The 12,234-nt window shown below is 37.1% G+C and overlaps 1 protein-coding gene across 1 annotated transcript; it reads left to right on the forward strand.

The window, feature by feature from the left end:
• The first annotated feature begins 7,873 nt into the window (after positions 1–7,873).
• Positions 7,874–10,929, forward strand: pyyb (peptide YYb). The gene is made up of 4 exons (XM_060891030.1): positions 7,874–8,027; positions 9,136–9,316; positions 10,462–10,539; positions 10,632–10,929. The coding sequence occupies exons 2-4, from the start codon at positions 9,150–9,152 to the stop codon at positions 10,663–10,665; spliced, it is 279 nt and encodes a 92-aa protein (XP_060747013.1). The 5' UTR covers positions 7,874–8,027; positions 9,136–9,149; the 3' UTR covers positions 10,666–10,929.
• The last annotated feature ends 1,305 nt before the right edge of the window (positions 10,930–12,234 follow it).

Consider the following 12,234-nt stretch of genomic DNA (forward strand, 5'->3'; position numbering starts at 1 on the left):
ACTTATAGCAGCTCCTTTTTTTTCATTGAAGCATTTTCCTTATGATTAAATTCTCTTGGTTCGTTCTGTCAGGATTTGACTCAGGTGAATCATTTCCATTCATGGATGAGATTCGGTCTGATGTTCAGGAGATCAGAGTTTGACTCAACGAATCAAAAAGCTTTTTCATTAAACTGGTTGGTAAATCCTTTCAGATAAGACTAAGAATCTCCCCTCTCTTTTTTTGTGGATCACTTTTTGACTCCTTATGATCATGGATGAGATTTGTGTGAGTAAATTACTACACCCCTTAACTTGAGGGAGGAATGAATTTCGTCTGTGATCTTAAAGGACTCAGTGATTCATGGCTGTCTTTTTCAGATGGTGAGTGTGTGTGGTGCAAGCGCAGACAGTAGTAATCTGTGTAGCACGTTAATAAAATAACAATGATTATTAATTATTTGAAGTGCCTCAAACTGTTTGGTTTTTGCCCTAAACTGCAGCATGATCAAGTTGAATGAATTCAAATGAATCGTTAAACTCAACCAAAATGGTGTTTCTATTCTATTAAAGAATATAGAATGGATTTTAACTCTTGATTATAATCCCTCGTATGTTCTGTACAGATAATATTCAGTGTTGCATTAGATTTCTAACATTTAGAATTCCTTTTTAGAAGATGGCGTTTTGGATTCTTTGTTAATACCAGCAGTGGCTTGTGCTTTTACTGAACTCCTTCCCAGCAAGATGAAGTAAAAGGTCAGCCTTCACCCGGTGCTGCTTGGCAGGAGATGTACGAGTGTCATTATGGATAAGGATGTGCTGTTTCCATACAGATGTAGTGTGCTCCAGACAGGCTCACTGATTAACATCAACTCATTTCGTTCGATCTGAGCTGACGTGATGGCGCGGGACTGCATTAGGATGTAGAGAGAAACCAGGACTGGGTGCTTCCCATCATTCTTCGGTGGTTGTGAAGGATGCGCCGATCATTTCCATGTGATCTCATTCCTGAGCTAGCTATAAACATACACCACAAAAGGAAAATGTATTTTAAATGTATAAATGTATCTAAATTGAACAGATCAGGGTTTTGACAGATCTCTATGCAGTGTTAACTCTGTCATACAGTGTTATACTTGGTGTAAGTTTATCTGTCACCCAATTTTTGAATTTGACCATTAACGTTTCTCAACCCCAACGCACAAGTTGCTTCAAACCAGGAATTGGGGCCCTTTTTAAAAATGGCTGCTGCCAATGTTTATTGGTCATATTCATTTTTTTAAACTTCATGACCATTCAGATTTAGGCAAGCTCAGATAACCAAAATAGAGGACAAAAGTCAATATATCCAGTCTTGAGTTTAAATTGTTTAGTGTAACGCTAAAGCCATACCTCAAGCTCACTAAAAACAAATATCTGTTGCTAGCCAGTTTTGTGCGATTTTAATATGCACGTTAATGAGATCCTGAATCGATCGGGTCATGTTAAAGACACTCCCATGGCTATTAGTCACTGACGTCTCATTAATGCATGGTTAATGGCTTTCATTATGAAAGGTAGATGTGAAAGTTCAAAGCATGTTCCTCAAGGAGCATTACTGTTACAAGATCTCTCTCTGTGGACTGGTTTTGAAGTGAACGTTTTTGTGCCAAAAGATGTTTAGAATCTCATCTCACCACCAATAGTTCTCTTAAGTGGATATAAATGTTCCGAACTTCTCCTTTAAAGCTACTGATATGAACTTGACATGTGGACTGCACTCTATTATAATTATGCATGACTTCACAAGTGTGTTATTATTAAAATGTAATACTTGTGCTCTTCATGAAATTTCCAAGAAAAAAAGACATTTTTAAAACTCATAACAAATCTTGAAGGTCACCATATGCTATATATCTGTTGAATGGGTTTATTTTAGGGCACAAATTTATCCAGAATCATCTGAAACCATCTCATGCTACCCAGTGTAGCAGTGCGATCTGTAGCTATTCACGTGTTGATGTTGGAGATGAACATCTCTGGAAAACACCTCTGTGGAAGGCTGGAAGCATGTGGAGGTAAGTTTCACAAATTTGCTAACGTTAACCCGGATATATTTAACTAAATCATCCTGTTTTTTTTTTTGCTAATATCAGATTAGACTAGCGTTACTTTCACTAGCGATTGTAAATTGGGTAGTCAGCAAGTCAAACTCTAGCTAATGCCAAATGTTATATATTTAGATATTTACAGAATTTTTTTACTTCAGATTAATTCATTTGCAATCTCTGTAGCTTTAGCCATAGCCATGCATACTAGCAGCAAACTTACAAACTTGCACTTATTTTTTTTTTTTTTATCTAAAATGATCATGAAATAATCTAAAGGTTTTTTTATTTAAAGTAGTAAAATTCTTTTCCCCCACAAGAAACCGACTTTCCTTTACTGTTATGTAAGAAATAAAAAATGCGTAGTGTAAAAATAAGACGATGATGTTGAAGAGCTTATTGAAGAACAAGAAGTTTATTCCAGCATAGCAGTGACAAAATACATGATGTACTTTGGGTTCATCGGAGTCAATAAGAACCCAGAGCAAATCCTGCTCAAGCATTATATACAGTTTTCCCTTTTGGTAATTTAAATGAAGTTCCGCTTTGAATGTGTGTTGAGTGTAAGAATTGAATGTCTCCCAAATGGCTGGGCTACACCTTGTTGTCTAGCTGATTGTCTTTAAATGTTAATCATGGTCACGTACACCTTGTCTTGGTATTGTTACAACTGTTATCAAGCAAGTGGTCACTTTAAATGGTAATCGCAGTCACGCAGACCCTTTGTTCGTGGTGATGCTTAATGTCCTGCTGCCATTCCCATATTTATAATAGAATCAAATTTATACGTTTAGAGTCCTAAACGTATTACCTTATGATACTTAAACCTTTTTAGGAATGAGCTCTTTTAGATGTGTACCTTGGAGTGGAATTTGGGTGCAATTTCTGTAATTTCTTACAGTTAACTTTGAAGAATGAAAATTGTCATAAAAATACAACAGAAATTAAAGCTTTTTTGATTTCTGTGAACAGATTCATTAAAATAATGTGTTAAATATATTATCAGCAAATTGTCAGTGTTCCGTATTGCTGTTCAGCCATTTACTTACAAGAATTGTACATTTAATTAAAAGTATCAAATACACCATGAGTCAGCTAGTCATAGCTGGTGAGCTAACTAGCCTTGCTAGCTTCTAGAGAAGATTGGCACTAATATATATGAAGTAAAGAAGGGTGTAACTCAGGTTATGAGTCTGTGCTCATGATTGCCTCAGATTCCTCAGAACTGGACGTTGTGCATTTTGTGATGCTTTTCAGCTCTGCATGGTTTTAAAGTGATTATTTGGAGGTTTCATGTATTTTTTTGCCTTATTTTGATTTGCAGCTTCTTAATTGGCTAAATGAGCAGGTGTTCCTAATAAAGTGGTTGTCAAGTGTATCTCGCTAATGTTCCTCCTTACTGCTTTTGCGTCGTTTTCAGGGACAGTGTGAAATAGACACAGCTTGTTAGCGCTCAGCTAACATCAGGATCACATACTGCTTCTTTAATCTGTTCCCTCCCAGCAGTCGCCTGATATTATTCCTCCTGCAACACGAACGCAAATGTTCTAAATCAGCAAAGACTCAGCTGTGTTTGACACAGTGCTGTGACACTCTGGATGTCATCATGGCCCTCCTCTGTCTCTCTAGGGAAATAGACAGATAGACCTGTTCCCTCACTAATGTGTTATTCATGACAAAATGCAACCTTATTTGGAATATTTTATTACCCTCATCCTTCCTCTGGGACTGTATTCTTTACTTGATGTGTGTGTATGTTCTTTATTCTGATCCCACACACCATTAAAAGGCAAACAGGTCTCTGAAGCACTCTGCTCACATTAGTCGCCTCGTCCCTCGCTCCAGACGGCACGTGTGTTATCAGTGAGGCGTATAAAGATACGGGATTTTAGGCCTCGTTCGAGTGAGCACGGAGTGGATCGCAACCATTAGCGCTGCAATTTGACGTGGCATGGTGATGTTTGTCTTGTGTCTGGAGGATTAGCGTAGAACTCTCAAGTTTGCTCTCCCTCTGATTTTATTACATTTTGTTTTCAACATCTGCATCCGTGATCGATAGATTAGCAAATCTCAATCGAACATTTATTAACCGTTCCTACCATCACTCATCTCATCATGGCCTCCTTTGTTATTGTTACGCATCGTGTTACCCTGTAGCTAAATTCCTACATCGTAGATAACCATCTTCTCCCTTTCCTTCTTTCTTTCTTTTTCCAAAAAAATAAATGTAACCTCCAGTAGCTCCCTAATGAAAACTATAAATCACGCATGTCCGTCTCCACCGCTATGCTGTTCCAGCTCTAAACTCAGTAAAAATAGCTAAAGGTGTGATAATACATAAAGAATCATACATACTGCATTTTTACACACCTTTAAGACATGAATTTTATTTCCCAGCAGAAGAAAGAGCTTTTTTTCCTCTGAATTGAAACCATTTCTCTTTCACTCCTCGATTCTTCGGTCGTTGTGATGGGCGGGGAATTGATTTTCCTTCCTGTCAGGCTGTTAAAAAATAAATGCTTTAGTAATTAAGGATGAATCAATAACATCAGAACAAGTACATGGATTTTGGTCCTCGTCAATTCTAATAGATACAGAAATGAGTAACATGTTTATGATCAATCAGGAACATCACAGAACATTTTAATTTGGCCCCTGTTGATCTTTCCTTGTTTTATTTAGAAGCTAGGAAAAGAAAACTCCATTCAGATAGCTTTAGCTGACTGAGAGCTAGCCATATTGCATGCTGAGTTTTGTGTGTAGGTTATTATATTGTTGGTGTCATTTGCATCCTGACTCAAGAATAAATTGTAGAACCCTAATGATAAAGATTTGTCTCAATGCTCAGCGACGCTTATACTCGCTTCACTACACCACATTTGCAAGAACCTTTGAAACAATAGTCATTTCTCAAGTATATACACTAAGCTTATGCCACACAGTGACACACATTATTAGATCTAATATGAGTAAATGGGAATGTCATTAGTAGACCAGGGTTTCCAGTATTCAAATTTTCAGCTATCCAAAATTTTTAGTCCAAGACCTGAAACTACTCCATAATTGGAAAAAAAAGACCACATTTGACTATCCTGTCCACTTGCTGCTCCTTCCTTCACTGAGCAGGGGGCAGCATGATTCCTTCCTCTGTGGACCTATATTAATGCTTGTTGCAGTTCCTGTTTTGACCACTAAGTGTGCAAGACCTAGAAAGCAGCTCACATGAGTTGAACACTAGAGTATTTGTCGAATAGGTAAAAAAAATTTTTATCGTTGAAAAGATTTAAAATAATTTGCATTGTATGTTGCGGTTAGCAAGGATCAAAACTCTAGATTAAATTTTCCTTGAGGTTGATTGATTGGCTTCAATCTTTTAAAGGCAACAGAATCACAGTGGAAAAAACTAAGCTTATAGTCTGTCTTGGAGACTTTGCTACTTCACGCGGACGTTTACTTACAGTACCAAACACAACGCTCCAGCAGTTGTTCTTTTAGGAGTGCATTATCTCCGAGCGTGCTGTTTGTGGACTTGAGGGTTTGTTTTAGCTCTTATCTCTGCTGGCTTTCTCCATGTTTACCCACGCCAATCGGCTGAAGTGGAGGATCCTCATTCACTGTGTATGGGTTGGCTTTCATTGCACGGTGAACGGTGATGGCCATGGAGCTGGAGGAAACTTTGAGAGCTCAGCAAATGTTTATTTTTGGGCTGTGGAGGTGTACGGCGCTGTGTATGGTAGTGTTGCACAAAGTATAGAAAGGTCAACTTATGTTAACTTACAGAATTTTACAATGTTGATAATTATGGTAAGACTGTTGACGGTTTCACATTCCGCTTAGCATATGGTCTGGGGTTGGGGTAGAGTTTCCTTTGCTGGGATTAATTCAAGGTGAACACTGATTGAACTGCTATTAAAACTGGCAGGTCTTTAGCCAAGTGTTTAACTTTCAGCATTGATGGGCAGGTGTCTACAGGGGCACAAATTTGGACTATTAATGATGGATGGTTGAGTGTTTTCAGGCAGTGGGACGCCACTTAAAGGTCCAATACATCTGAAACATGAAAGAAGCCAGAGCTCACTGTCAACACTGCTGGCGCCGTCCTTATTCAACTGGAGATATGAACACGACAGTCTATGTGGACAGGGATGAATTATTGGTTTGCTAGGAAGAAGGGAAAAGATGGATGACGCAGGACATTTAGCATGATTATTGCTACAGGTCACTAAGGTGGAAGCTCCCAAAGCATAACCAAGGAGTTTTAGATTATACAAAACTTAAATGAACTACACATCTGTCAAAGGTTTCATTCTCATATGAGCTGCTGAGCTGTTAGGCCCCCAGCTAGGAGCTTTAATTGATTCATATTTCTACTAGTGTGTCAAACATTCAGAAAATGTTCTGAGGAACAGCATCTCTGTCTCCATAAGCTGACCAGAATCACAGATTGGTTTACGGCTTGGAACACGAGACATTGTTCATTGTGTCAAGAGATCTCCAGCATGCTGTATTAACTGCTCCTCTTTTTCAATGTCTTTTATGAAACGCCTCTAAATAAAAAGAGGAATATGTTGAATTCCTTTGGTCTAACGACTTTAACGTCTGTATGCAGACGTTTTGCAGAATTTGTACATTCTTCTTTCATCTTGCAAAAATGAACCCTATATGTAAAAACACAATTACCTGCCAAAATCCTTGTTTCAAAAGTCAAATGAATTTTCGTCATAGATCACCAGCCTCAACTTCCTCTGGATTCATTTCAAGAGTAAAAGAAATGTTGGACCTCTTTAGGAAATGTTGTCACAGTACCATTCTGTATCGTATACAGAGGATATGACATTTAAACTGTTGTCTTTTTTTATGTTTTTAAAAATCAACCATTTTTGAAAGTAAATTGAACTGATTCGAAATTCTGAAATGTCTGTAGTTGCTCATTTTACACCATTGTGTTTTTTTTTCAAAAAAAGAGGCAAAAGGAATTTTTATCAATTATTTTGATATGCTGCTTGTCCACTTGTCCACAATTTCGAAAATTTGGGCGAAATGTTTGAAAATTGCAATTTCTCTGAATACTATGGAGTTCATTTCTGCAATCGCAAAATCATTGCGTCCTGGAAGATTGATAGAAATGCATTTGAATCAATAATTTCTTTAAAAGCAGGTCAGATGTCAACAATTGATCTTTTTACCCAATTAAACCAAAATCAATTATTTAAAAATAAATAACTAAATAAATAAATACTAAAAATTTTAAGTTTTGCACAGAATTATTCTTAATTTTGATTCATTTTATTGTTAATTGTTTAATGTTAATTATTATATAATGAACTGTTCTTAATACATTTGTTTTTGTACCCTGGTTGACCATTTCACAGAAAGATCATACTCAAGAGAATATTTTCTTAATATTATGTAAAATTGTTCAAACATTAATAATTGTTTTAAACATACTTACTATTTTTTAAAACTTGTATTAACAATGTTACTTTAAATTAACATGAAACAGTCCAAATGTCAACAGGTGACCTTCACACCATTATAACATAATTCTTTAAATCACATTTGATTCATTAAGAGATAAATCAGACCATTAAGTAAAGCATTTAACTTAATATAAGGTGTTTTTTTTAGAAGAAACAGTTCAGCTCTTTCACTGCGATCCTCACACAGTCATTTCAGCCTGAACGTATTTAAACTGATGAAAGTGCCTTAGCACTTAACCTTTTTTCTGCTTGTAAAAAAAAGTTTAAATACGTAATAGGCCTAAAATGCCATTTGCGTTTGTGGTTTTTTTGTCTCTTTGTTGACTCAGAGATTGTAAATGGACAGAGATGAGGGTGGAGTGTTTCCTTCTTCCCTTCCCTCCCTGCCTGTATATAAGCAGCTGCGTTCGAGAAGGCAGGAGAAACGAAAGCATCGTTTGAGCTGCACCTCTGCTTCGACCCTCACCTGCACTACACAGTGAGTCATTCTTTTTCTTCATCTGTGACTCGGGGTTCTGGGGTTTTCAGGTCATTTCCGAATTTCTTTTCATTTGCTTCCTTTAGTTTCCTGGCTGTTGATGAATTTCCTCTAACTGCTGCTCTGTCAGTAGTATTGTTTCTATTGTAACAGCTCATTAACAGGGATTTGTTGCTATGGCAATGTTTTCTGTAAGCTGATGTTTGTATAAAATTTATGTAAGGAGTCTCCAGTGTCAGTGGAGACTTTCCACAGTCTTCCAGACAGAGGAGTTTTACGTTTCGAGCTGCTCTCTTTTAGGTCCTCTAGATCTCTTTTAGATCTCAAAATGGAATAAAAATCGAAACATTTTGAAAACGTGACAGTGGGCATTTAACATGACATCACTGCAGTACTGTAGAAGTTGGTGTGTTCAGCAGTTATACTAGAAATTAAACTGTCTGTAGGACTGATTTCACTGAATTACACTACAAATTTCAAAAAGTTTACAAAATCTCTAATAAATATTTAAAAAATATATTATGTTTTGTCTATTAAAATTTAATACATCTCAATTCTTTAAAACAATGACAGGAATTCACGGTTTTATCACTTGATTCACCTCTTCAATGAAAGTTGACTCTTTTGGTCCCAGACAACTCTCTGCAATTTTTTCTAAAACCTTTATTTTTTTTTCTAAACGTTTGCTGTAATATTACCTGTATCATGGTTACTGACAACAGATGAGTGAATGAATAAGTAAATTTTTACAGTTCCTAAGAGTTTCAGAGTCAGAAAGTAAAAATCAGAGAGTCGACTTGATGCATAGCCGTGTCATTACGTTATAATGTTTGTTCAAACTGCACTGATAAATCAGATCCTTGCCTTGATAATCCACTGTGATGTTTCAAAGAAATCTTAAGAGAATAGAGACTATTGAGGATTACAGGGAGAAATAAACACCTAGAGTTGACACTGTTGATATAAGTTTAGGATTTTATAAAATGTGTGTTACTACAGCAATGTGAAATTTCATTTAAAATATGCTAGCTGGATGGGAGAATATAGCATGCTAGCTGCTGTCGAGTCTACGATTTACCTTGTCATTGTCTCCCTCTGTCCCTCTCAGACTCAGCTGACACCATGAGGTCTTGTTTGGTGCCCGTAGCCGTGGTGCTGTGTGTCTTGGTGTGTGTGGCGGAGGCATATCCTCCCAAACCTGAACCTCCGGCGGGAGACGCGGGGCCGGAGGAGCTGGCCAAGTACCACACGGCACTGCGCCACTACATCAACCTGATCACCAGGCAAAGGTGAACTGTTACACCGTTATTCCACTATAATATATATGTATAATATATATATATAATATACATATATATATATATATATATATATATATATATATATATATATATATATATATAAATATAATTATGCCACAGGAAGCTTGAAACAATTAAAACAATTTTTGGTTACTAAATGAATGATGCATCATGCGATTTATTGATTTATAGTTATTTTAAGCGCTTTAAGAGCTCAGCAGCGCGCTGACCAAATGGATCACTCTAGATTCAGTGGGAGCTGATTGGACTATCATTCTTCTTCAATATATTTTCCTGTCCGTGAAACATTACCTGTTCTCACTTAAGAAACTGTCTGACTGAAACAAAGCACTGACACTGGAGACTCCTTCCACTGGAGACGTTACATAAACACATTCACCACACATGGGAATGAGCTGTTACTGTTTTAAAAATCTGAATCAGATTTGAGAACAAAACAGTTCTGTGGTGTAAATGTATGTAAAAGAATGAGTGGAATGTTGTGTACACACTTCAGCCTCATTTACTCTCCTTCACACAGATTTAACCTCTAGTAGCTATTAAGTGGGCATTCGCATTTATCGCATTTATCAGAATTTTACACACAAACACGCACGCACACAAACTCACACTGTTATTTACCACTGAGCCCCACTGAGGTGTCTTTTTATCCTCTGACATAGAAAGCAGTTAATTATCATTATTTTCTTTTCCCATTTATTCTTTTTTCTTTTCTTTTTACATTCTTCTCTTCACTTTTCCTTTTTTACTGGCTTCTAATTCTTTCTTTGTGTTTCTTGCTCTATATCACTCTCCCTTACTTCTCTATCTCCTCATTTCATGCCTTCTCCTTCCATGTTTCTTTCTTTCTTTCATTCTTTCTTTCTTTTTTCTCTGATTCCCCTTTCATATTCCATCTTTCCACCCCCCTTTTTTCCCCATTCTTATTCCTTATGTTCTCTCTCTCTCTCTCTCTCTCTCTCTCTCTCTCTCTCTCTCTCTCTCTCTCTCTCTCTCTCTCTCTCTCTCTCTCTCTCTCTCTCTCTCTCTCTCTCTCTCTCTCTCTCTCTCTCTCTCTCTCTCTCTCTCTCTCTCTCTCTCTCTCACTCTCTCTCTCTCTCTCTCTCTCTCAGATATGGGAAGAGATCCTCCCCAGAGGTGGAGATGGCTGAGCTGCTCTTCGGAGGTGATGAACAGGACGTGAGGCCACGGTGAGAGTTAATAAACATTTCTAATCACATACTAATGATTCGATTATTTGTGTCTCTCACTCAGTCTGGCTCTCATTCTATGTTTCTTCCAGAATGGACAGAATGGATGATGGTTTGGCCTGGTAATTGTCTCTTACTGCATTCCTGCACTTGTCATCATTCCATCCTTCTTCATCCTTTTCTCTCTCCACCATCTCTCTGGAGAATAAACCAACCAGCCAAAGCAGCATCAAACTATTGGCACACGTAACTCTCTCTTTCTTTCTGTCTCCCATTCTCTTTCTTTTAGATTGAATCTCACGCTGTTTTAAAGTTTTCTGTGAAGCGGCAATTGTAAATAATTTGTTACTCACCCAATTGTGAATAATAAAGAATGTCTAAATGTGAAAATGTGTGATGGATGTTTCCACATTGTACAGTTCTTTTAGCACACATTTGTAGGTTGATATCACCTAAGTCATGGAAAGTAATCAAATGAGCAACAGATGATATATATAAGACTCACAGAAGATGGTTAACATAAACAAAAGGCTTCTTGAAAGCTTTCCTGAGTGCTATTGCATTCTTTTGCGACTAGATGGCAGTATTAAACAGTTGTCTTTACTTTATCTACGTTAAATCACAGATTTCTGCACTACATAACTGCCAAGTATTTATTTTAAACCTAATTTCCCTTTGTTACAAACTTTTTATCGGGGATTTAATGAACCGTGTATGTAAAGTCCTATTGTATGTGCTAATTTTCTTGCTAAGTAGTTTTAGACGGTATTTCAGACATAACAATTTTGACCTACTATAAACACTATTGGACAATTTGTGCATTGAACACAGGGTTGCTAAGCAACTACACATGGACGTCCATCATAAACTAGCTAATCAGTGAATCTTATCATTTAACTTGATGTATACATTTTCTATAAAGACATTGAAATTGAGCCAGAGCTAAATTTATGTCAAACTGTTAGAAATATAAATTTTTTACTCACATATGTTGGTATATTGCTTAGAAAAGGTTTGATATGTCAAAAGTTGAAGTGTAATCACTCTTAGCAAAGAGTGCTAACTGAACTAAAGTTTAATTTCTCTCAGCTCTGGGGTCTCATTTATAAAACTGTGCGTAGGATCCCTACTAAAAGTTTACGTACGCCCAAAAGCCAAAAATGGCGATAAATTCCGATTTATAAAACCGTGCGTACGCACTCCTCTAAGCAATGTTCCCTTTATAAATCACAGATCACCCGCAGATGTGCGTACGTGAAATCCCGCCCTGTACACGCCCATTTTTAACCATAAATAGTCAATGCAAATCACTGCGCGGGCACGAGAGTGGACCTCGTTATAATGAGTTTCCTCTGCGCTCTGCGGGTTTAAAAATGGGGTGAGGAGACAGCGTCTCAGGGGGTAGCTACTGTCGCCTGCAGGTTATAATTATATTAAAACCAAAATAGTTACAGTTTCTACTTTTTAATATTGTTAAACTCACCAAGAAGCCAGCCATCACGTACTGCGCCTGCATTTAGTCTGTTCCCTACACTGCTATGTGTCAAGATAAAGGAATCGTGTTGAACCAGGCCAGCGTGGCACAATGTTTGTGAGGGTCATGTTGGAGTCACATATGATTTGCACATTAATAGAATGCACATGCTTTCTATTAACATAAGCAAATTAATTTTCAGATGTGAACTTATAACAACA

The sequence above is a fragment of the Tachysurus vachellii genome, chromosome 2 (genome assembly GCF_030014155.1).
Source record: "Tachysurus vachellii isolate PV-2020 chromosome 2, HZAU_Pvac_v1, whole genome shotgun sequence".
NCBI classification, from domain to species: domain Eukaryota; kingdom Metazoa; phylum Chordata; class Actinopteri; order Siluriformes; family Bagridae; genus Tachysurus; species Tachysurus vachellii.

Excerpts from the sequence above, each read along its gene's own strand:
- pyyb (XM_060891030.1), top strand. The coding sequence starts at position 9,150 with ATGAGGTCTTGTTTGGTGCCCGTAGCCGTGGTGCTGTGTGTCTTGGTG. Across the intron at positions 9,317-10,461 it reads AACCTGATCACCAGGCAAAG|ATATGGGAAGAGATCCTCCC; the intron begins GTGAACTGTTAC and ends TCTCTCTCTCAG. Across the intron at positions 10,540-10,631 it reads GAACAGGACGTGAGGCCACG|AATGGACAGAATGGATGATG; the intron begins GTGAGAGTTAAT and ends TGTTTCTTCCAG.